This window comes from Gopherus flavomarginatus, chromosome 16 (genome assembly GCF_025201925.1).
Source record: "Gopherus flavomarginatus isolate rGopFla2 chromosome 16, rGopFla2.mat.asm, whole genome shotgun sequence".
NCBI classification, from domain to species: domain Eukaryota; kingdom Metazoa; phylum Chordata; order Testudines; family Testudinidae; genus Gopherus; species Gopherus flavomarginatus.
Genome location: NC_066632.1, coordinates 3,906,777 through 3,927,935, shown reverse-complemented (window position 1 = coordinate 3,927,935; position 21,159 = coordinate 3,906,777). Strand labels below are relative to the sequence as shown.

At 61.6% G+C, this 21,159-nt stretch overlaps 1 protein-coding gene across 1 annotated transcript; it reads right to left on the bottom strand.

Annotated features, from left to right (window-relative positions):
• Positions 1–4,694: 4,694 nt before the first annotated feature.
• Positions 4,695–20,125, bottom strand: ZNF653 (zinc finger protein 653). The gene is given in 10 exon segments (XM_050925025.1): positions 4,695–5,351; positions 5,999–6,098; positions 6,776–6,890; positions 7,838–7,949; positions 8,255–8,423; positions 9,825–10,415; positions 10,647–10,862; positions 14,679–14,722; positions 19,624–19,960; positions 19,963–20,125. Coding segments are annotated over 10 exon segments (2,010 nt in total). The 5' UTR covers positions 20,111–20,125; the 3' UTR covers positions 4,695–5,173.
• Between the last annotated feature and the right edge of the window lie 1,034 nt (positions 20,126–21,159).

Below are 21,159 nucleotides of genomic sequence, written 5' to 3'. Positions count from 1 at the left end.
GAGGGGACCAGCACCCCACACAGGGGAAAGGCCCCAGGTCCCATTCCCGACCCAGCCTGTCCCCCACCCTGGGGCTGGATGGGAGCCAGCGCCCCACAGAGGGGAAAGGCCCCAGGTCCCATTCCCGACCCCCCCGAGCCAGCCCGTCCCGCCCCCCAGGGCTGGAGGGGACCAGCACCCCACACAGGGGAAAGGCCCCATGTCGCAGCAAAGCAGAGGGGTCTCTGTCCGCCCCCTGCCACCCACCCCCATCGCCTGCTGCCATGTTGCTGCCCTCCCGCTCTCTCCTCTTGCTCTGTTGAAGATATGCCCATGGGGGGGGGGTCATACCACGCCCCCCCCCCAGCCTCTGCTCCCAGGGCTGGCAGCACCGGCCCATCTCCAGTCAGGCGCTTGCTGGGAACCAGCACCTGTGTGCTGGGGTGGGGGGGGAATGACTGACTGAACTGAGACACCCCCCACATTTCCTGCCCCCCCAACTCCCTCCCCACCCTGCTGCGGCTTTCAGAAAGGGAACCTCTGTAGCCAACCCAGGCTGGCTCCAAGGGGCCCAGCTGGCACCTGCCCCCCCCTCAATCACCCAGGCTGTCTAGATCTGCCCCCGCCCTCAACTTTTCAGCTAGTGTCCTATGCCCCGGCCCTAGATCCAACCCCCATCTCAGAGCTCAGCCCGGCCTCTGCAAGGAACCAGCCAGGGAACCCCCTTGTGCCCCCCCCATATGGATGGGGACATAGGCCAACGCACCTTGTCCTGCCTGGGTGAAGGGTGCCTTAGTGCAGCTGCCATAAAGCAGCCACTAGCAGGTGGGGGGGGGGCAGAGGGAGGGGTTACACGGATCCAATTTCTCTTGACAAGAGGCAGCAGCTGGTGGCTGCTAATGATCTGTGGTAATTAGCCAAGGGAGGGCACCTGGGTGCCCCTGCCTCACCCATCAGGGCACCCAGAAAGGAGGCCCTGGAGAGTGGGGAGTAGGTAGCTCTTTGGGGTGAGAGCACGGCCTGCCCCACAAGTTAAGCAGCATCAGGCCAGAGCAGCCCCTGGATGGGAGACTTTCGCCTTGGTATCAGGGATGGCACCAGAGCTGCTGTGGAACCGGGCGGGTGACTCGCGCTTGGCATCCCTCCCAGGAGTCCCGGTTCCCAGCCCCACTCCCACCTGCCTCCATTTCACAGCAGGGGGCTTCCCAGCTTGCCCCATAAGAGCCTGTGCTAGGGAGAGCGGGGTGGGCAAGTCACACGGAGGCCACCGGAGGGGGGGTATTGGAGGCCAAGGAGGGGGCATCACTGTCACCCCCCAGATCTTACCCAGCCCCAAACTCAATCCCACTCCCCCCGCAACACAATAGAACATGGGGCCAGGCTGGGCCCCCTGTGCTCCCCCACCCCACAGCTGGGCAGGGGAGGGGATGCCCAAGCTGGGCCCTGGCACCACCAAACAGCTCTGGCCCTGCATTATTCCCAGGGCTTGGCTGGATGGCGAAATACTGAGCCGGACCTTCGGGGAGCAGGGATGGGGGTGTCCGTTAAAATAACCCCAGGAGCAGGGCTGGCGTTACACTGGCTGGGGCCTGCGGCTGAAGACAAAGCCCGAGTAACTTAGCTTCGCGGGGTCCCCTGTGGCACAGGGCCCTGGGCAGTTGCTACCCCCTAATTCCAGCCTGGCTTTGAACGTCCTGGCTCTGTAACCCCTGTCCTACAACACTATGACCCCAACCCCTGCCCCATAGAGAACTGACCCCCTGTAACGTCAGACAGCAGCCAGTGGGCCCCAGAGGTCCAGCCCCAGCAGCACCCCCAGCCGCCCCCCCACCCTGGCATACCAGGGGCAGGGGTCCCCGCGCTGGACACCTGAACCCTGCCCGCAGTCAGAGCCTGGCAGGGCCTGGGGGGTCCATCACCCCCTGCTGGGGAGCTGCCAAGGGCACAGGCATCCCTCGGAAGGGGGCACGGTCCAGCCAGGAGCAGAGGAAAATGGGACAGAACCCAGGAGTCCTGACCCTTGGTGCCCCCTGCTCCAATCACGAGCCCCCACTGCCTTCCCAGAGCCAGGGATAGAACCCAGGAGTCCTGGGCCCCAGTCCCCCCCAGCTCTGAGGATCAAACCCAGGAGTCCTGGGCCCCGGTCCCCCCCAGCTCTGAGGATCAAACCCAGGAGTCCTGGGCCCCGGTCCCCCCCAGCTCTGAGGATCAAACCCAGGAGTCCTGGGCCCCAGTCCCCCCCCAGCTCTGAGGATCAAACCCAGGAGTCCTGGGCCCTGGTTCCCTCTAACCACTAGACCTGCTCATTGGGCCTGCAAATCCACCTGAATCGTGAGCTCGACTGCACCAAGGGAGGGGAAGTTCCTGCACTGCCCTGCCACTAACCGGTGACAGCGAGAGGCACCCCAGGGGGCCAGCCCCAATCAGTCCAAACCCCAGGGCCGCCTGACTGTCCGGGGCTGCGCCGAACAAGAAGTGTGCAGAAGCAGAGCCAGTGAACCAAGGCTGGGGCGCCAGCAGCTGGGCCAAATTGGGGGACAGGATACCGAGGGGCTGGGCCGTTCCGCCCCCCGCGGGCCCGTAGAGAGCTGGGGAGACAAACCAGCGAACGGGAGCAGGTACTTCACACGCCGGCCACACGCCTGGGCCCAGGGAGAGGCGGCTGAATGCCAGGTCCCAGCCCGCAGGGGCTCCCAGCTGATCAGACCACGTGCCAGGCCCAGGGAGAGGTGGCCGAACGCCTGGCCCCAGCCCATCGGGGCTCCGAGCTGATCAGACCATGTGCCAGGCCCAGGGAGAGGCGGCCGAACGCCAGGTCCCAGCCCGTCGGGGCTCTGAGCTGATCAGACCACGTGCCAGGCCCAGGTGCTGCCAGCGGCGACACTGCAAGCGAGAGCCCACGGCAGACCCCGACACTGTTTCCTCTCGGCAGTTCTCTGGCCCCTTGGAAAGGGGGATTGGACTCAACCAGCAGCAGTTAAACCTCCAGCCCAGCTCACCTCCCTGAACACCCTCGAAGAGGCGGGCAGGCTGGGGCATCTCCCTTCTCCCAACTCTGCCCAGCCCCAGGGCAAGGCGACCGCCTGGCTTGAGACTGTCCATAGCAAATGGGTTAACTGCTTCTCCTTCGCTGTATCTACTAACAGGGTACGCCCCGCCCCGCTGGCCCCTACTCCCCTCCCAAAGCCACCCGGAGCCGAGGGGTCCAGGCGCTCAGCCCCGCTGGCCCCCACTCCCCTCCCAAAGCCACACGGAACTGAAGTGTCCAGGCACCCAGCCCCGCTGGCCCCCACTCCCCTCCCAAAGCCACCCGGAGCCAAGGGGTCCAGGCACACAGATCTCCAAGGAGTCTCTCTGACTTTGCACAAAGGGACCCAGATCTGGACTCAGGCGCTTACCCTATTACAGTAACAGTTGCTCCCTTGGGGGGGCCTGGCGGGATCCCCTCTCCCCCGGTGACATGCCACAGGGGTCCTTGCCTGGTCTGTATTATAGCCCTGCAAGGGCTCTGGGTTCTCCTGGCACTAACCTGCCCCCTGACCATGCCAGGCTGAATGAGGGGGAACCCTCCGCCCCAGATCTTTTACTCTCTAGGGGTCTTTCTGCTCCCTCCCAATTCTGGGCCCCAGCCAGCTGCCCTCCAGCATCTCACCTCTCATGGGGCAAGTCAGCAAAGCAGCCCCAGGGTGGATTGAAGTGAGCTAAGAGGGGGGACCCAGGACCACCCCGCTTTCCCCCTGCCAGCCAGTCCCCCTCCCTGCTCCCACATTGCAGAACACAGGCAGCCCCCGCAGCCACTTTTCTTCCCTTCCCTAATCTCTTGTGCTGGCATCGAAGCCGAGACCCAGGCCAGCTCCTTCAGCCCCAGCGCCCCCTCGCCTCCCCCGAGAACTGAAAGGACGTGAATGCCATTCCACCAATCTACCCCAAAATGGAGCCTTTCACCTCTAGGGGGCGCTGGCTCCAATCTACCCCAGCGTAGGGGACTGGCTGGGTCAGGGGCAGGGAATGGCACCAGCCCCATGGTGGTAGGAGACTCGGCCCATGGGCACAGCCTGCCTGCCCGCAGAATACTGCTGCCCTCGCTAGGGGGCCCAGATGGGGCAAAGAGAAACTGAGGCAGAATGGGAGTGATTCCCAGGGTGTGGAAAGGGATGGGAGAAAGGTAGCAGGGACAGCTGCGCCAGGGCCACACCCTGGCAGGAGGAGGAGAGGGAGGTTTATCTGAGCCATGGCCAGGCTCCTCCTTTCCCCCCACTAGGGAAGCCCACCCTGCTTCTGAAGAGCCCATCTGAAGCGGCGCTGCTGCCATCAATGGTAACCCACTGACCTGCCCAGGCCAGCTCCCTGCTCTAGAGCGACAGGCTCAGGCTCACAGCACACTCAGGCAGCCCTGGGACGGTTTGTTCACCCCCCTACCAGCTGGACACTTCTTCGCTTTACAGGAAATAAGAGACGCTGGAGAACAAGGGGAGACCTGACCCCCACCAGCGAGGTCTGGGCCCACCCCGCACCGGAGGGCACGTGCCCCACAAACTCGGAGGAAGAGCCAGTGCAGGCATTCGTGCCCTCGCCTTCAGATAACACTGTGAGTCCCATGCCAACCAGCCTCGGGCACATGGCTGGTTGGTACGACCGCCGGGCAGCCCCCAGCCGTCCCCGTCCCCCTCCGAGGCCGCCACCCCTGGGGAGGAAGATGCCAGGAGGCAGGCAGATAAAAGTAGTGTCAGTTTAATGGTCTGGGCGTTTTGTTCAGCGCCGTCCTGGTGTGGCAGCCAAGCCCCACCCCTCTGACCCCTAGGATGTGCCACATTTTGCTCTCCCTTGAGTTTGAGCAGGCCAGGCTGCGCCCTCTTCTGCAGATGAGCACGGGCACATCCCCCCTCTGTTCGCTCGACCCCAGAGCCCCCACAGCCTCGACATTAAAAGCTAAAAAAGTCTCACCCTGGCAGAATCGGGGGGCTGCCTGCTGCGGAGGCCACGACATATCACACACACACACTCACGCATGCGGCCTGCTCTGGGCCCAGCACCCCCTCTCCTGGCTGGGGGAGACACGTGCCACCTCAGGGCACTGTGATCTCACCCCTCGAGGTGGGAGCCGGTGCTGCCGCCATCGTCCGGGAGGGGGAAGGGAGGCGGCGGGGAAATAAATAAAGCGTTCCGCGGCTCCGGAAGGATGGCCCAGCCAGGATCACGTGGCCTTGTGATCCGGGTGGCTCTTCAGCTTGTGGAATTTGACGCTGTCCATCTTTTCGAAGCGCTTGCCACAGTGCTCGCAGGTGAAGTTGTACTGGACGTCCGAGGTGTGCTTTTTCATGTGCCAGTTGAGAGACGCCCTTTGGCGGCACTGGTACCCGCAGATCTCGCACCTGGGGGGGGCCAGACACAGTCACGCAGGCTGCACCCCTCGGGCCCATCCCAGAGCCTGACCGCAGCACACCCCTGGCGAGCTGAGGGCCCCCTGTGCAGCAGTACGCCCTCTACCTCTGCCGGGCTACACACCCCCAACCCCACCGCCCATACTTTCAGCTGGATGTGGCATTTTTCCACTTCCTGGTCAGCGTTACTAGGTGCTGTTAACGGCACCCGTGCCACACCCCAGAGGCGCCTGCATCTCAGCCCCAGGCGAGGGATCCCTGTATAAACAGCCCCTGTGCCCCACCTTGGCTGCGGTTGCATTTTAGCACCGGGAGAAAGATCCCTGTACAAACAGCTGCCACATCCCACCCCAGAGGCAGCTGCATTTCAGCAGCGAGAGGGGTAATCTCCCCACCACCTTTGAAAAGCTCATTAGAGGCAAAGCAAGTTCATCTCAAGCAGTGTCACTAATAAAAGGCCCAGGCACCACAGGGGCAGATCCACACTCCCCACCCCACTCGCCCTGGAGCTAACTCCTGCTGATGTGCTCTGCCCCAGAGGTGGTGGCACACGGAGATGCTCCGCTTGAGGGGCTCAAATGAGCCTGGGTCTGGTTCCTAAATGGGTCACCCCTGCGCCCCCCAACTCCCGCACATACTGGAGGGGCGTCTCTCCCGTGTGTGTCCGGCGATGCACCTCCAGGTGATTCTTCCGCTTGAAAGATTTCCCACAGGTTTCACAGGTAAATTCACGAACGCCTGCAGGGGACAAAAAACGGGGCACAGCCGAGATTCACAGTCAAGGGACCTCAGTAGGAGAATCCAGGATCCCCCTCGGCCCACACCCAGCCTGACGCATGCAGCAAGCAGGCCCTCAACCTGCCCGAAGGGGTGACGCCTGCCCAGCTGGGGCATCGCACTGGGTCTTTGTCTCCCACATCCAATGTCCGAGACGGCCCATGGCGCCAGCTAAAAAAGTGATGTCCCTTAGCTCAGGCAGGAGAGAGTCCTGCTTTTAAATCAAGAGGCCCTGGATCAATCCCAGCAGACAACCCAGCCGGGGAACTCAAGGGGTGCTTCTGTTTGTTCTGGATTTTTGACTCTCTCCCCACCCCCCATAATGGAAGTGTTGAAAATGAGCCGAGTGAGACAGCTGATCCTGCGGGGAATCTGACCCAGACCCAGTTCCCTTCCCGGGTGTTCTGGTGCCATGCAGGGAGCAGGACAGGATGGGGATGGGGCCGGGGGGAAGCGAAGGCTAAGCAGAGGCAGCTGAGCGCCCCAGAACCAGGTGGTGAAGGCGGAGCGGCGTCTGGACGGCCCCAGCCACACGTGATGGGGGCGTCAGCATCTCCCCAGAGCAGCGCAGTGCAGGACAAGGGCCAGCAGGCCACGGGGAGCAGGGGGCGCCGGGGAAGAGAGCCTAGGGGGTGCACCTGAGTGAATGATCATGTGTCTGCGGAGGTGGTTGGACAGGTAGAACTTCTTGCCACAGCCCGGGTGGGGACACACTTTTGTCTTCCCTTTCCGGTGGACGAGGTTGACGTGATTCTGGAGACACAAGGAGAAGGGGGGACAGAGGGCTAGACCACACCCCCACCACACACAGTCACACCAGAGGCTGCTACAACCCCCCCAGGAACGGGCAGGAATTCCCACATCAGAGCTCGTCCCTCTCTCCCCCTCACAATGCAGTGCCTCGGTCACCACAGCTGGGGCTACCCCACTCTCTCGACTCAACCTCGACAAACTCCCTCACCCCACAATCTACGCCCAGAGATTCCCTCTCCCCAACAAGATGACACCCCATTGATACAGTGCTGGCAACCAACCTGTCCCCAAAGCCAGGGCGGGGGTAGCGAGGTGGGGCACTGAGGCCATGACGTTAAATGATTTGCCAATTATCCAAGCGGACGTCCAAGACTCTATCAAACCCTTGGCTAGACACTGAGCCAGGACTAATCTGGCCCTCATTCCCTGGGCTATTATTCCTACTGTGCAAATGGGGAAACTGAGGCAAAGAACGGCTAAATGACTTGCCCCAGGTCCCCCAGACAGTCTGTGGCAAAGCAGGGGATGAAATCTGGTGCTCTCTTGTCACTGAGACACGCTCCGTCGCCGTCCCCTCTCTCAAGTGCCAAGCAGGCTCAAGGTTTGGGTTTTGTGAGAAAACGCAACAGAAATATTCCCAGGGTGCTGTCAAGTTCCCAACGCAGCCTGCAAGCGCCACCCTCCCGCCAGTGCTGGAAACCCGCCACGCCAGGCAGGCCCTAGCGACCCATCAACCAGGACGTGAAACTCACCAGCACCAAAGGGAAAGCAACCACCCAGCGTCACTGCTCCAGCTCCCGCTGCAGAGAATAACCAGCCGGCCTGAGCATTTCCCAGTCTCTGGGGGGCGGGGGCCAGAACGAGGCTTTCAGGCAGGCCCCTTGGAGCACCCTTCACACCCCACCCCAGAGACAGGGCAGTGGGAAACTGACACGCAGAAATCATACCTGAAAGCTACTAAGTGCTACGTAGACCTGGCTGCATCCTTCATAAGGGCAGTGGAACATTTCCAGCATGCCGTCGGCATCCATCACGCGGCCCCGCCTGCTTCGCCGCCTCCTGCAGGGGGAAAGGAGGAGTCAGCCGCAGGCAGGGGAAGGCAACGTGCTGCCCACCTGGCTGGGGAGGAGGCAGCGGAAGGCCCTCAGGGCAGAGGCCTGGGGAGGGAGGAGGTGCAGACAGCCCTGGATTGAGGCTGAGCTGCCCCTGTGTTTGAGCACCCAACGCAGCGCACGGAAAAGGGAGGAAATACGAGGCGGCTCGCTGATGCAGCTGGCTGGATCTCTGGCCGAGTGGGGAAACCGAGGCACAGGAAGGGTCAGAGACCTTGTAAAGACAGCTAACCGCTCCGCGGCGACACTCACTTCTCCGGTTCCTTCGGAATCTCGTAGATGATGGCCGACATGTCACTGCCGTCCATCTCCTCGGACTCCGGCTCCAAGTTCTCTTGGGCTGGCTCCAGCTCCTCCGGCATCTCCATTTCCGAGGGGGGCTGCAGCTCCTCCTTTTTGAGCCCATAAAGATCATCTTTTTCTGCCACCACAAAACAGGTGTCAGCAGGCCGCGCTGCGCGGCGAGAATCTGGCGAAGCTTTTCAAACATGAAGCCGTTAACCCCCATCCCAGAGGCAGGCAAGAGCCACCGGCCACTGAAATGCAGCTAGTTCTGCTGCAGAGCACAGCAGCTGTTTAACACCACACACGGGGTGAGGGCAAGAAGGGGACAGTCCTGTAGCCAGCTGAACCTACGGATGGCGGAGGCGAAATGCAGTTACATCAGGGTTAACACTCCACGGGGAATCAAGGGACCTGAGATTTTTAATGGGGCACATGAGCGGGCACCACACTGGGACCTCAGATCCAGGGGTCAGGACCACCCCCCCAGCACCACACCGGGACATCAGATCCAGGGGTCAGGACGCCCCCCTGTCCCCCAGCACCATGCTGGGACAGCAGATCCAGGGGTCAGGACCCTCCCCCCCCCCGGCACCACACTGGGACACCAGATCCAGGGGTCAGGACCCCTCCCTCCCCTCGGCACCACGCTGGGACAGCAGATCCAGGGGTCAGCGCCCCCTATGGACCCTCTCCCTGGCACTACGTCAGGACATTAGATCCAGAGGGTCAGAGGCCCCTATGAACCCCCCTCCCTGGCACTACGCCAGGACATCAGATCCACGAGTCAGCCCCCTCATGGACCTCCCCCCTGGCACTATGTCAGGACATCAGATCCAGGGGGTCAGCGGCCCCTATGGACCCCACCCCCCACCCCCGGCACCACACCAGGACATTAGATCCAGGGGTCAGAACCCCCACCCCCTCCCTGGCACCACGCCGGGACATCAGATCCAGCAGTCAGCGACCCCAACGGACCCCCTCCCTGGCACCACGCCAGGACATCAGATCCAGGGGTCAGCGCCCCCTACGGACCCCCTCCCTGGCACCACCCCAGGACATCAGATCCAGCGGTCAGCGCCCCCTACGGACCCCCTCCCTGGCACCACGCCAGGACATCAGATCCAGGGGTCAGCGCCCCCTACGGACCCCCTCCCTGGCACCACGCCAGGACATCAGATCCAGGGGTCAGCACCCCCTACGCAGCCCCTCATCCTGCAGCTCAGCACCGTGATGGGGCACCGGGGTCACTAATGCAGGGAGAGCGCCCCCTACGGAGCCACCCACAAGCACTACGCTGGGGTACTGGAGTCAGCACTAACCCAGAGGAGAGCGCATTCCTTACTGAGCGCCCCAGCTCACTCCCAGCACCACAGCGCCCCCTACTGCCAGGCTGTGACCCTGCGAGACGGCCCCCACGGAACGCACAGCATTTTACATGGCCTTCGGAGGCCTCCCCTCCCAGTACCAACCAAGCTCCCCATGCTGAGCTGGGGGCAGAGGGGCTAGCCCCCCACCCCCGAGGGCTGGCCACAGCTACCTCTTTTGGTTTCAATGCACTCCTCACTCTCCACTGGCTCCCCGCCGCTGGGCTGCACGTTCTCCGGCTCTGTCTGGGTGTAGGCGGCAACGCCCTCGATCATGGAGCAGGGCATCTCCTCACCCCCGCCGCTGGTGACGTTGAGCTGGATGCCCTCCGCCGTCAGGGCGTCGTAGCCAGGCCCGGCAATGATGATCACCTGGGAGCCCTGCATCATGCCCTGCACGGGGCAGCTGGCCACCACCTCCCCGAGCGTCTCCTGCGTCACGTTCTCAAAGAGAGTCCCGTGGCTTGTGCCCACCTGGACAGGCATGGGGACGCACACCACGGTCTCCATGCTCTCCGGGCCGTTGAGAGGCGGGTTGTGGCACATGGTGGCGCCCTGCTCGGCCGTCAGGTTCTCGATGTGGTGCTCGAACGGGATGTGGATGCCGTCCTGCGTGATGAGGCCGCTGCTGCTCCCGCCTTCCGCGGCCGACGGGGGCGGATGCTGCTGGGCCTTGGCCTGACGGCTCTCGGGTTGCTCCTCCGAGCCCGAGCTGGAGCTCTCCTCGGAGGAGTCCGAGCTTCCGGCCCCCACGCCGTTGCCAGCTGCTGTAGGGAGAGCGATCAGCGGGCATGGGTTAGAGCCACGGCACGACTCTCCCCGGGCTTTGAGGGATACTAACTGAACATCTCCCTTACAGGCCTAGGGATCATTCCCCTTATGTTGAAATGCGGCCACCTCTGGGGTGGGATGCACTGCAACGCCACACAACAGGCTACCCTAAGCGCTACCCTGCCCACGGGCTGCCTTAGGAGACTAGGATCCCGCCCGCTCACCATCGTCACTCTCGTTCTCAGAGTCGCTGAGCGGCTTCAGCGGGGAGTGCAGGTCCTGGAAGTAGCGGTGCCCGGCCTCACACTGCCACACGGCCGTGGTGTAGAGCCCGAAGGTGGGGTCCAGCTCCGACAGGTGGGGCTCGTAGGGGCAGCGGTTCTTGTGGTCCTCGTACCAGATCACCATGTTCTTCAGGCAGTTGACGTTCCGCCTCCTTCCTTAGGGGGAGGAGAGAGGCACGTGAGCCGACTACAGGGAATCGGAGGGACATGCCCATTGCTAGCGAAAGATGGAGAGCACCCCCCTGGGTTAAAACATTAGCCAGAAGACTACTCTGTCAAGTGATCAACCGTTTGTCAGCACTGGGACAATCTGTGTCTGTCATAACTACTGTACTACCCCCACTAACGACCCTGGCACCCTAAGTTCCAAGGACCCCTGGCTGGTACAGCCCAGGTTGTAGTGGGGGAGTTCCGGCCATCCACCACCCCTCAGCCCTGCCTTTGGGTGCTGACCCGACCCAAGGAGGGTGAACTCTGCAACTGGGAGGAGAGGAATCTGCGTCGAGACTGACTCGCACTCGCTGTCTGTTCCACAGACACACCAGCCAGCTGGGACAGGTGGCCTGCGGGACTCAGGCACACTGCAGATGGCTTGATGCACTGATGGAGCCAGGTGGCTGCAAGGCAGCCTCCAGGTGAAACCTGTTTAGTATGTAGACCAGGCTCTAGGCAGATGCCACCAAGTCATACCAAGGTTATGGGCCTCGCGGGTAGGGGGAAAGCAGTAGACATGACAGATCTTGATTTTGCAGAGGCTTTTGACACAGACCCAAATGACAACTGCATACGCACTCTAGGGAAATGTGGTCTAGATGAAATCACTATAAGGTGGGTGTACAACTGGTTCAAAGACCACCCTCAGTGATTAGTAATCAATGGTTGGCTGTCAAACTGGGAGGGGATGTCTGGGGGGGTGTCCCGCAAAGGTCAGTCCTGGGTCTGATTCTATTCAATATTTTCATTAATGATTTGGATAATGGAGGGGGGAGTTTGCTTAGAACATCTGCAACTGACACCAAGCTGGGAGGGGCTGCGAGCGCTTTGGAATACAGGATTCAAATTCGTAACATCCGGGACAAATTGGAGAATTGGCCTGAAATCAAGAAGATGAAATTCATTAAAGGCAAGTGGAACGTAGTACATTTAGGAAGGAAATATGAAAAGCACAACTACAAACTGGGGACCAACCGGCTTGACAGCAGTACCATGGAGAAGGCGCTGGTGTTAGAGTGGATCTCAAATCGAACACAAGCCAACAATGTGTTGCGGCTGTAAAAGTAGCTAATGTCATCGTATTAGCAGGAGTGTCACATGTAAGACACAGGAGGTCACCGTGCCATTCTGCACAGCACTGGGGAGGCCTCAGCTGGAGTCTTGCGTCTAATTCTGGGTGTTGAACTTTAAGAAGGTGGATGACAAACTGTTTTTGTGGGCTCTCTGGAGTCTCCAATCAAAGATTTAAAAGACCTGGCCTATGGGGAAAGGTTAAAAACGGGGGCATGGTTAGTCCTGAGGAAAGTCAACCGAGGGGACCTGAGAAGTCTTCAAATAGGTTAAAGGCTGTTGCAAAGATGATAGGGATCGATTGTTCTCCATGGCCGCTGAAGGCAGGACAAGAAGCAATGGGCTTCCTCTGCAGTCAGGGAGATTTAGGTTCGATATTAGGAAAAACTTTCTAACTAACTCTGAGGGGAGTTAGGCTCTGGACCAGGTGTCCAAAGGAGGGTGCGGGATCCCTGACACTGGAGGTTTTAGGCTGGACAAACCCCGGCCAGGGAAGGCTGAAGTTTATTTGCTCCTGCCTCAGTATGGGGCACTGGACCTGATGAGCTCTCGAGGTCCCTTCCAGCCCCCCATTTCTGTGATTCTATGGCACTGCCAAGACGGTGGCTGCTGGCTCAGCACGTGACACCTGAAATAGGACCTGTCCCTGCTGGGGCATCCAGCCCCCCAGAGAAAGGACAATTCTTTCCCCAGCTGGTCTCTGTGTTTGAGCTCGGAACAATGGAGCAGCGAAGTGCCATGACAGCACCTCTGCTACTGTCACAACCCTCCTGTCATTCCTATAGAGCCTCTTGGACCATTTTTAACATTCCCAGGAGTGGGGCATCTACTGCCGGAGGAATCCGAATTGTAACGCTGCCTCCTGCCAGGGCATGGAAAGCTCACATCAGAGCTGCACCCTAACCAGTGCAAAAGCAAAGGTCTCCTCAGACGTTAAGATGCCGGGAAGACACTGTAGCAGCAATGAACGCTGAGCAGGTTGGCTCCCTGCTTTGCCAACACCTGTAATACCCTCCTCTTCCACACAGGCAGAGGGAGGTCTGTCTGAGGCATCCTACATCTCCATCCTGCTTTGCCAGCTCTGGCCCTGTGTGTCACCGGCCCACCATTTGCACTGGCTGTGCTGTGAACTTTGGTAGCCCACAACCTACATTTCTAGAGCCTTTTCCCCTCAATGGGAATGCAGCCACCTCTGGGGAGAACAGAGTCATTTTCCCACCCCCACTAAGGCAGTGGAGTAAACCCCCTTAGAAATGTCAGGGGACACTGAACGTCTAAGGTACACGTACAGCCCCGTAACAGTGGTATCCAAGCACCTCGCAGTCACTAATGGGTTTAGCTTTGCTAGCCACCTGGCTCAGGGCAGGTCTATACAGATGGCAATCCGAGGCACATAGAGGTACAGTGACTTCCCAAGGTCACCCGGAGAGCTGGCAGCAGAGCTGGGAATTGAACCAGGGCTTGCAGGCCCAAGGCTCGCAGGCCCAAGGCTCATGCTCTAACCCGTGGCCCACCCTCACCCCCAGGAGCAGGATTCAGAGCTGAAGCTCAGACCCACAGAAAGCTGCACAGTTCTCGATCCCCCTCCCTCAGAGGCAGGCCAAGCAGGGCTTTAGTGAATTCCAGGACGCCACCGAGCCTGCTCAGCCAGACTTCCAGCTGGAACAGCTTTAGATCTATGGTCAGTGGCCAGTCTTCCTATGCCAGATCCCTCCAGAACTGTCCCGGGGCAGTCTCAGCTCTCTGGGCCTGGACTGCACTTTCAGGCTGTATATGTGAAAACTCCACTGCACTCTATGGACGCCTTCCATGGGCACGTAGCCTCGTCGCTCCCTCACTCAATGTCACGCCAGTTATTTCTGCACTTGGTGCTTCCCCCAGGAAAGACAGGAGTAAAACACCAGCCTTTACCATCAGGGGCCAGACCTACAGAAATCAGCCTGCATCCAACACTGCTGCAGCAAACCACTTGGTACGTTTGTAGAGAGGAGATCTTACGCTCATGGAGCTACGAGAAAGGCCACTGGGGTGAGTAATTCTTACGCATCACGGCAGATGGGGTCATGCAGATTATTGTTTATTAGGTACGTTGCGGTAGCATCTAGGAGCCCTAGTCACGGCACCCATTTGTGCTAGGCACAGAACGTTATTGTTTAGGCGTATTACAGCAGCCCCGATGAGCCCTAATCACAGACTAGGACCCCGTTATGGTGGGTGTTATATGTAATTTATTAGGTATATTACAGCAGCCGCAAGGAGCCCCCATCATGGCCCAGGACTGCATTTTGCTAGGTGCGGTACATTATGTATTAGGTGTATTATGGTAGAGCCCAGCAGCCCTAGTCACAGCCCCCACCACATTGTGCTGACCCCTGCACATTTATGTATTACGGTAGCAGTAGGGTTCCCCCGTCACGGAGTAGGACCCCGCTGTGTAAAGTCCTGTATGTTATTAGATGGATTACGGCAGTGATAGGGCTCCCCAATCTTGGAGAAGCACCCCTTTGTGCTAGGTGCTGTACAAAGACAGACAAAGGCCACCTGGTGGGGGACTGGACAGATGGCTGTGCCAGCAAAGAGAATTGTAAGAACGGGTTTCTGGGTGCAGACACGGATCTTGGACGCATTCTTTGTGCACCCACATTCAGCCATTGTCACAAGCTGGATCCCCCAGGACAATTCACTTACTTTTCTTTCGTTTTGGCTTTTTAGGGATTTGCTCCCATGGTTTCCTGCAACAGAAAAAGAGAGCACTGATTTAGCATCAGGGTCTATGCTGCCGTACCTGGAAACCTCAACCACTTAGCGTAGGAGGCAGGGCTGTGCTATTATCTCCCCCCCACACCCCACCTCACTTTTACAGATGGGGAAACCGAGGCATGGATTCAGTGACTTGCCCCAAGTCGTGGTACCTGCACCTTATGTGGTGCAGATTCATGAGAGGAAATCCCAGAAGCAGGGTTTACTGCCAAGGTTTATAACAGGAGCAGGGCTACTTAGCTATTGGTTTTTAAGACCACATAAAGAGCTCTGTTCTATTAGAACACACAGGGTGCGGCATCTGTCCCTTACATCATCAAACCCCGTGGTCCCCACCTTTTTGTGGCCAGTTGCACATCCATGTTTTCAGAAGAGTGTGGCGGGCACTAACAATTTTTCAAGGCTTATTTTGTATTTGTACATTAAATACAAAAACATCATATTTAACATACATACGAATCCATAGAGAAGAGAGAAGCTGGAGAGAAGCCGCGAGGACAGAGAACACCGGTTCCCGCAGCCCCAGAGTACTCTGTCCCCAGCAGGGGTGGGGCACCAGATTCTCTCCCCTGCTGGGCACTAGGCGGGTCCCGCATCTGCTGGGGACCGAGAACACCGGCATCTGCAGCCCTAGAGTTCTCTGTCCCTGGCAGGTGCGGGGCTGCGGCTTCTCTCCAGCTTAAGCTATGGCCCTGCGCCTGCCAGGGACCAAGAACACTGGCGCCCACAGCCTGCAGCCCCGGAGTTCTCTGTCCCTGGCAGGGGCAGGGCCATGGCTTCTCTCCGGCCTCAAAGCTGGAGAGAAGCCACGGCCCCGCCCCTGCTGGGGACAGAGAACGCCAGCGCCCATAGCCTGCAGCCCCGGAGAAGCTGGAGAGAAGCAACAGCCTCGCACCTGCCAGGGACGGAGAACACCGGGGCCTGCAGCCTGTGGGCCCTGGAGTTCTCTGTCCCTGGCAGGCACGGGGCCGTGGCTTTTCTTCCCTGCTGGGCACTAGGTGGGCACACATAAATGCCCCAGCGGGTGCCATGGCGCCCACGGGCACCACGTTACAGACCACTGATCAAACCTATATCGTTACTCCTCTGTCTGAAAACCAGCCCCCACATTCATGCCCTTTGGCAAAAGAAATAATGAAAAGGGCTTAGATCAGTGACCGGTGAGCGATCTAAACCCTCTGCTCCCAAATTCTCTCAGCAGAGCACAGCCATGGATTGCTGATCTAAATGTGACAGGCCACGAAATCCAGCTGACTAGATGCTACCCAAAAGGGACAATGCTCTTAATACGGTAAGGCCATGAAGAACATTTTAGCCCATTTTCTTCCAGCGTATAATTAACCTGGGAAATTCACTGTGCAGGTTATTACATAAATAATTTAAGGCCAGAGTCTCTCATCTGATTTCCTGTATCTCACAAGCCACGACAGACACCCCTAAGCTGAGCCCCATGACTTTAGTTAGACTAATGTATTCTAGTCCTCAGGAGACTAAACTGGGCCACAGGCAGAACAGGAGAGATCGAGGTGCCACGGATGCTCCTGTGATGGCAGGGAATTGTTCAGGTGAGACACGCCCAGATGATACCAACAGGTGAGCCACACCCCATGCTGCAGAGGAAGGTGGAAAATCCCCAGAGTCCGTTATACTCGCTGAGGCCCTGAACCTGCAGTGAAATGAATGCAAGTGGATCTCTGCACCGTCACAGACCCACAAGGACTCAGATGCAGCACCACGAGAACACAGCTAATCTGCCCACGTCTCTCCCGTCACAGGATCAGCACCTAGGATACAATATCAGAAGGGAAATACCACTAGTTCTCATGTAGGAGCTGGAATCGGAGAGTAACTTCCCTGCACGGTACAGTACTGCCTGATGAGAGCCGTTCCCCTGAAGCATTCATCACATGGCTGGCAGGGCACACTGAGTTAGAAGGACCAGTGCTCTGATCTGGGACCCAGACGGTGACTCTTGTGTGATTTAACAATCACCAGGGGAGTGGCAGAGAGCGTAAACAGTTCTGCTTTAAGATGAGAACTATCTTTGCTGATCCACAGCAGCTCACCACTGGAATTCAGGCACGACAAAAGCAGAAGGGGGGAGAAAGTTTGCCAATAAGGCTGAACAGGCAAAATCTCCTAGCATTGAGCAGTTTATCCCAGCGAAAGAGAGCACTACCTGGCAGGGCCAGTACGCAGAGCAAAATGAGCTGTACCAAAACTATAGTTTTTCTGGTATAACCATGTCTACACTATGGCTCTGGCTGGTATAAAAATGTTGGCGAAAATCACCCCCCAAAGTGACAACTGTACAGGCAAGATGCTTCACATATAACACCTTTCTAGAGCCCCTTCAATCACAAAGTCCTTCAGCAAATCTCAGCTGCCCAACTCCTCCCCCCACCTGTGTGTGATATTATCCCCTACACACAGAGGGGGGAAACTGAGGCACAGAGGTGTGAGGTGACTTGACCACGTTGTTTGCATACCATGGTGATGAGGGTGGTGTAAAAACGTCACTAGAGAAGGTCATGGGGGGAGAGTCTCTAAGAAATCTGTGGGCAAAACCCAGGGGCTGTGACACCGTATCACTTGCTCTAACCACTAGTCAATATGGTCACATATTTCGCTGTCAAATGAGAAGGTGGAGGCCTGGATCTCCTCCCATCCTCAGTCTACTGGCTACACCTCAACTGGAGATGGGAACAGATTGAGGGGCGGGGGGGGAGAATGTGTCTATCCATGCAGGGGCAAGATATCCCCTCCCATGTAGAGAGGCTGGAGTAAGACACCCCATCGAGCTGCTCACGACTCCTCTCAAAGCAGGTTGTAGGAGCATTCTCTCCCATAGAGATGCTATGGGGGCAATGGGGTTAACACCCCATGTGAGGGATCCTGGTCTCCCCCAGGCTTCCCCTCTCCAGCCCCTGCTCCGGAAGGAAGGAGATATATGGGGATGGGGGTAGGGAAAAAGGGCTCCAGATCCCACAGCTCCCCCATCTATCCCCTTACTTGCTGTCTCTGCCCCAACAGGATATGACAATGGAGTCAGGGAATGAGTGGGACCAGCCAAGTGAAGTGGTCCTGGCTGTCAGTCATGGAAGGAAATGGTTTATGGGATTGGGGGGTAAGGGATGGGGTGGGTCCCAGCTCAGTCAGGGACCTGATCTCCCAGCTCTCACCTGTGGCACCCCACTTGCTGCCCGCGCTCCAGCAGGTGGGGAGGTGTGGGCATACAGGGATGGGGATTGGAGAAGAGGAGTCAATGAAGGGCCTGGCCAGGCATACTTATTTTGGACGGGGGTGGGGCGGGATCTGGCTCAGTAGGGGCCAGCTCTCACCTGTAGCACCTTATGCACTACCCTTGCTCCAGACAGAACGGTGTGTACAAGGAGAGGTGGTCCAGGCCAGAGGGTTGGGGGGTCCGGCTCTCAGCCATGGTACCCTGTGTGCTGCCCCTGCTCCAGCAGGTAGGGGGTGTATGGGGAAGGGGGGGGTCCAGGCCGGACGGGGGGGGGGTTGGGAGGCCCAGCTCTCACCCGCGGCGCCCAGTGCGCTGCCCCCACTCCAGCCCCAGCAGACAGGGGGTGCACGGTGGAAGTGGAGGCCCGGGAGGGGTTGGGCACCCCGCTCCAGCCCCAGCAGACAGGGGGTGCAGGGGGGGAGGGGAGTTCAGGGGGGTTGGGGGCCTGGCCCAGGGGAAGTGGGGGCCCGGCTCTCACCCACGGCGCCCCCTTCGCTCCAGCCCCAGCAGACAGGGAGTGCACGGGGCAGGCGGGGCCCGGCCCGGGAGGGAGGGGGGGCCCGGCTCTCACCCGCGGCGCCCCGGGTGCTGCCCCCGCTCCAGCAGACAGGGGGTGCACGGGGCAGGGGGGCCCGGCCCGGGAGGGAGGGGGGGCCCGGCTCTCACCCGCGGCGCCCCGCGTGCTGCCCCCGCTCCAGCCCCAGCAGACAGGGGGTGCACGGTAGAAGTGGGGGCCCGGGGAGGGGTTGGGCGCCCCGCTCCAGCCCCAGCAGACAGGGGGTGCACGGGGCAGGGGGGCCCGGCCCGGGGGGAAGGAGGGGCCCGGCTCTCACCCGCGGCGCCCCGCGCGCTGCCCCAGCAGACAGGGGGTGCACGGGGCAGGGGGGCCCGTCCTGGGGGGGAGGGGGGCCCAGCCCTCAGCTGCAGCACCCCACGCACTGCCCCCGCTCCAGCCCCAGCAGACAGATGGGTGCACAGGGGAGGGGAGCTCAGGGGGGTTGGGGGCCTGGCCCGGGGGAAGTGGGGACCCAGCTCTCACCCACGGCTACCCGCGCTCCAGCCCCAGCAGACAGGGGGTGCACGGGGCAGGGGGGGCCCGGCTCTCACCCGCTGCGCCCCGCGTGCTGCCCCCGCTCCAGCCCCAGCAGACAGGGGGTGCACGGGGCAGGGGGGCCCGGCCCGGGGGGAAGGGGGGGCCCGGCTCTCACCCGCGGCGCCCCGCACGCTGCCCCCGCTCCAGCCCCAGCAGACAGGGGGTGCACGGGGCAGGGGGGCCCGGCCTGGGGGGGGAGAGGGGCCCGGCTCTCACCCGCGGCGCCCCGCACGCTGCCCCCGCTCCAGCCCCAGCAGACAGGGGGTGCACGGGGCAGGGGGACCCGGCCTGGGGGGGGAGGGGGGCCCGGCCTGGGGGGGGGAGGGGGGCCCGGCTCTCACCCGCGGCGCCCCGCGCGCTGCCCCCGCTCCAGCCCCAGCAGACAGGGGGTGCACGGGGCAGGGGGGGGCCCGGCCCGGGGGGGAGGGGGGCCCGGCTCTCACCCGCGGCGCCCCGCGCGCTGCCCCTGCTCCAGCCCCAGCAGATAGGGGGTGCACAGGAAGGGGAGCCCGGTCCAGGGGGGGCCCGGCTCTCACCCGCGGCGCCCCGCGCGCTGCCCCCGCTCCAGCCCCAGCAGATAGGCCGCCAGCTTCGCGTCGCTCCAGCCGCTGCGCCGCCGCAGATCCACCCAGGGCCCGTGCGCCTCGCCCAGGTACACCCGCCGCACGTCGTACTTCTTGCGGGACTCGAGGCGGCGCCGGGCCCGGTCGGACTCGGTCAGGCGGGGCCGCCCCCGGGCCTTGCGGCCGCCGGCCTCCGCCTCCCCCGCGCCAGGCCCCGCCTCCTCCTCCTCGGCCTCGGCCTCGGCCTCCGCCTCCTCCTCCTCCGCGGCCGCGGCCGGGCCCGGGTCCCGCTGCGCCTCGCTCATGCCCGGCCCGTTCTCGGGGACCCGCAGGAGCCCGGCGCAGGGCCAGTGACGTCAACAGCCCGCGACCCGCTTCCTGTTTCCGCCCTCCCGCTCGTCCGCCAGAAAAGTCGCATCAGTCGGCAACGCGCGTGCCCAGCTGATTGAGCTCTACGCATGCGCACCCAGCGCCCGTTGGGTCCACACCGCGCCTGCGCGGGGACATGGGTTCAGGGCGCAGGCGCCCCACGCGAGCTACGCTCCGCCTTCAACATGCCGATACTGATGCGAGCGCCTGTGCTCTTTTTGCGCATGCGCTGGAGATCCCCACCACCGCCAGGAGATCCCTTGCGCATGCGCCCGAGCACAGGGCGCCTATCTGTACCCCCCCCGCCCCCCAGCAGCCTTTTCAGGGGGCCTCAGCGTTGAGGCGCCCCGGGCTCTGCCTGACTCGGGGGGGGGAGCCCCGGTCCAGACAGCCCCCTCCAACCCCCCCGGGGGGCATCCTCGCCCGTTCCCCCGCCCCCTCCTGGGGCCCAACCTCACAGGACTGACCCCGCCCCCACCAGGGCCCAGCTAGCGCCCAGCCCCTCCCCCTCCACCCATCCCCCCAGGACTGACCCCCCCCCCACCAGGGCCCAGCTAGCGCCCAGCCCCTCCCCCTCCACCCATCCCCCCAGGACTGACCCCCCCCACCAGGGCCCAGCTAGCGCCCAGCCCCTCCCCCTCCCCCAGGACTGACCCCCCCCCCCCCACCAGGGCCCAGCTAGCGCCCAGCCCCTCCCCCTCCCCCCAGGACTGACCCCCCCCCCCCACCAGGGCCCAGCTAGCGCCCAGCCCCTCCCCCTCCCCCCAGGACTGACCCCCCCCCCCCCACCAGGGCCCAGCTAGCGCCCAGCCCCTCCCCCTCCCCCCAGGACTGACCCCCCCCCCCCCACCAGGGCCCAGCTAGCGCCCAGCCCCTCCCCCTCCCCCCAGGACTGACCCCCCCCCCCCCACCAGGGCCCAGCTAGCGCCCAGCCCCTCCCCCTCCCCCCAGGACTGACCCCCCCCCCACCAGGGCCCAGCTAGCGCCCAGCCCCTCCCCCTCCCCCCAGGACTGACCCCCCCCCCCACCAGGGCCCAGCTAGCGCCCAGCCCCTCCCCCTCCCCCCAGGACTGACCCCCCCCCCCCCACCAGGGCCCAGCTAGCGCCCAGCCCCTCCCCCTCCCCCCAGGACTGACCCCC